Source organism: Helianthus annuus, chromosome 2, assembly GCF_002127325.2.
Source record: "Helianthus annuus cultivar XRQ/B chromosome 2, HanXRQr2.0-SUNRISE, whole genome shotgun sequence".
Lineage (NCBI taxonomy): Eukaryota > Viridiplantae > Streptophyta > Magnoliopsida > Asterales > Asteraceae > Helianthus > Helianthus annuus.
In genome coordinates this window covers 153248871-153252948 of record NC_035434.2, presented here as the reverse complement: position 1 = coordinate 153252948, position 4078 = coordinate 153248871, and the positions used below count along the sequence as shown (strand labels likewise).

General features: G+C 39.4%; 1 protein-coding gene across 1 annotated transcript; it reads right to left on the bottom strand.

Annotated features, from left to right (window-relative positions):
• Positions 1–273: 273 nt before the first annotated feature.
• On the bottom strand, positions 274–2632 carry LOC110924760 (29 kDa ribonucleoprotein A, chloroplastic). The gene is made up of 4 exons (XM_022168753.2): positions 2234–2632; positions 1321–1422; positions 924–1241; positions 274–610 (listed from the first exon to the last, which is right to left on the bottom strand). The coding sequence occupies exons 1-4, from the start codon at positions 2585–2587 to the stop codon at positions 548–550; spliced, it is 837 nt and encodes a 278-aa protein (XP_022024445.1). The 5' UTR covers positions 2588–2632; the 3' UTR covers positions 274–547.
• Positions 2633–4078: the final 1446 nt, after the last annotated feature.

Below are 4078 nucleotides of genomic sequence, written 5' to 3'. Positions count from 1 at the left end.
ATTAAGAAATGAAGTCACGTATTTTAATTTCAGAGAACTCTGTGTCAAGTGTTTTTCCTTGTATGTGTGGTTTTGGGAGTAAAATTAAACCATGAAGAAAAGAAAATTGTCATTCATCTTAAACATTAAACCTTTCAATCATCTTTGAATCTTTATCCTAATCTTACCGTGTGTAAGTTCTAATCTCTTCAATATGGTGATTTCGAGTGAAATCGCTTGTGATTGTCATGTTCGTAACATATGATTGTTTACATGCAATAGAATTTCATGCAGTTTTCAACAACATGTTTCTTGCACAATCACCATAACATTCTTCCCACAAATCATACACCAATATAATCTAATTCGAAAGCATACGGTTACAAAACTTAATGACACTTGCAAGACCTATTAGCCCTTACGTGCATGCCGTCACAGCTTCATAATAAGCATCACCTTCCTCTTTAAACTAGTGTAACATTCTCACCGGTTTCATAAGAATTCGCATAACTAAATAAAACAAATTGTTTAAAACACACATAAGTGCATCATCACACCTTTTAATTGTTTAAAACTGACGCCTTTGTGGCGCTTCAGCAACGCTTACTCGGATATTTCTGCCATCAAGATCCTGCACAACAAGTTTCAGTCAAATTCATGAATCTTATACTTTTTTGCAATGTTTTGAAAACCGGCCGGACCAGGAACCAAGGGTCTGACCGGTCCGGTTCACCCTATCAGACCAGTTTTGACTCGAACAGGCCGGTTGGACTGGGAATCAGCGGTCGGACAGGTTCTTACATCCGATCCGACCGGTTCGACCAGCCCGACTAGTGGACCGGTAACGAGACCAGTTCGACGTCTAGTCTGGTTCTGAAAACGATGCTTATTTGCACATACAACGATTCAACAAATGACCCTTGAAACATGAATAATTTACTTACAACGCCATCCAACGAGTCGACTGCGCTGTTGACCTCATCAGCAGAACTGAACGTAACAAACCCGAACCCCCTTGACCTACCACTCTCCCTATCGTAAACGACTTTCGCTTCCACAACATTTCCCTGCTCTCTGAACAACGTTTCAAGAGCAACATTGTCAACACTCCAAGCGAGATTTCCGACGTAAACCCTGTTGGTGTTGTCAAAACTTCTCCCACCGCCACCACGACCGCCTTCTCTTGGCCCGCCAAACGATGAATCCTCCCTCCGTGGCGGTGGAGGACCCGAGTTCACCCTCAATGCCCGCCCATCGAGCTCCTGTTAATCTTAAAACAGTTTAAAACAATCTTGAAATATATGAAGCTTTCGAGTGTATGTATATTTTACGATTACTTACATAACCGTTGAACTTCCTGACAGCTTCCTCAACTTCTTCAACTGATGACATTGTTACAAAGCCGAAACCTCGGCTTCTTCCAGTAACTTTGTCATATATAACCTGCCAATAACACACACAACATATAAAGATACAGAAACCTCTGTTTCACATACTGTTAAGCAGTTATAACGAGCCGAGCCGAGCTTGAGCTCAATTAACTTGTGAGAGCTCAAGCTCAAGCTCGAGCTCAGCTCGTTTGTTATTTATTAAATTATTTATATTATATTCTAGTTATTTTATCATAATTTTATCAATAATGACTATTATTATATATTTTTAAAATATTAAATAAAAATTATATGGCTCGATCTCGATAAGTGAAGCTTGGGCTCAAGCTAGTTTACTAAACAAGCTTATTTTTAGGCTCGGGCTCGTTTAACCTCGGCTCGATTCGGGCTTTTTTCACGCTAATCTCGAGTAGCTCGTGAGTAACTCGGCTCGTTTACAGCCCTATTTATGCCTCTTTGTTTCACATACTACCAGAAACAGGGGCCCAATTTCACAGAACATCAAAATAATAATTTAGAAAGTGTGAATTCAAATTAGGTCTAAAACATTAGAAATAATAACACCCTAAAACACACACACACACACACACACTCTGTTTTACATACTACTAGAAACAGGGGCCTAATTTCACAAAACTTCAAGTGAGGTAAAAAAAACAGTCAAAAATGAACACAAAATTTTCAACAAAATCACAACCAATTTAGCTTTATGAGGAGTATTTATTCCTCTGTTTCACATACTACTAGAAACAGGGGCAAATTAAAAATTCAGACAATTTGAATCCAAATTATGTCAAAAACAGTTAAATTCTCAACAAATTCAGACCCAATTTAGGTTTAACACATGCGATTAACAACCATACCTCAACCATCTCAACATTTCCAGCAGTCTCAAACAATCCAGCAAGAGCAGCACTATCAACACTAAAGGGCATATTACCCACAAAAATCTTGAGGTCAGGGGAGAAACTCTGTTCCTGTTGATCATCAGACAATTCCTCATCGAGCTCGAACCCGGACGATACGGCGACATTGCGGGTGATTCGAGAGGATGGGGTGGGTTCAAAGAGGGTGGTGGAACAGAGGAGCTTTGGAAATGGGGTTAAGGATGATGGGAAGAGGTGGAGAGTATTGGGTGTTGGGGTTTTGGTGAAGGAGGATAAGGGTTTGGATGAAGATAGGGGATGGAGTTGCAGGGGAGAGGCAGAGGAAGCCATGGGTTTAGTGGAGGATAAGGTTTTTGGTAAGGTTTAGGGGAAAGGGGTGAGGGTGGGTTTATAGGGTGAGGCCTGAGGGTGGTGGTGTGGATATGGGTTGACCCGACCCGGTTTCATCTTATCTTATACTTGTGAAATACACTAGGGGTGTGTGTTTGTGTTATACTCTGATACACAGATTAGATAACTGGTGCTTTAGTAGTTAGCACGGGTATTTAAGTTCTACTTATAGTGGATTTGGATAAGTTTTTTTCTCTAAGTCTCAAATTTGACTCTGGGTCAGAGCCGGCCCTGAGCAAGTGTAGGGTGGGCTTGCGCTCAGGGCCCAAACCAATATAGTGCCCGAAAAATTTTTATTTTTTTATATATATATTTAAAAAGATTCTGTATGTTTTTATAAATATATCCTTAAAGCGCCTGTGTATAACAAAAAAAAATGTTAAATGAGCCTGTGTTATAAATGTATACATCATATATGAGAATAAGATTGGTAACTCATAAAAGTTAAAAGGCATAATGGCCAATCTGTGCCTAATTAATAGGCCCTGGTCCCAAGTGGCTAATAAACAAAGGTATTTCAAAAATTATAACCCAATTGTGGGTGCTGCTGGGCAACAAAAGAAGTCAGAACTCGATCATTCACGCTGGTTAGTGGGTTCATTCATTCATCATCATCGTAGCAGAGGAGTGGATTTATAGGTCGAAATCGAGTGAGGAAGCAAGGATATCATCATCATCGATACAGGAGGGGTTTCAAAGGGCGATTCCAGGGTTTTGTTGGGTGGATAATCTTGAGATTAAGGTATAAAATTTTGATATTCTTGTTTTATTTTAGAACCTGTAGTCTGTGTGATTTCATATGTTTAGGGTTTTTAGTTTTTATATATTTGACTGAATGATTGATGGGTTTACGTTAAATTAAGATTCGCGAATAGGGCCCAAATTTTTTATCTCGCACAGGGCCAATTTTTTTTTTTTTTTTTTGGATTTTTGGAGACGGCCCTGGTCTGGGTGATAGGGGTTTCTCATTGAGGGGTTTAAATTGAGGATCTATTGTGCAAGGGGGCTCTCTAACGCGGAACCGGTTAAGACAACGTATGCTAGAGCTCCTGACATTTGTGAATAATTCACACCTTTAAAAAAACATATTAGATAGAAATGATTGTCTTCTTGTTATATTGTTTGATCGGTTTTAAAACCCAGATACCGTTAGAATATGATAGTGTTTTATGTTATGTTTATGTACTTGTAATGTTAATAAAATGTCTAAAAAATAGAGCATAAACTGGTAAATAAATGAATGAATAAGACATTGAAAAGAAAGCAATTTGTTCTTAAAATTCATCAAAACCACCACTCCTGTTTACGGGTTCAACCAGCTTCCCAAATGAAGGTGGTTTAAGACTTTGTGTCGTGAGCTTGATTGGGCACGCAAACCGTTCCGCCTTAGCAGGGCGTGGGGCACAAACACTGCCATGGAGGAGCACGTGG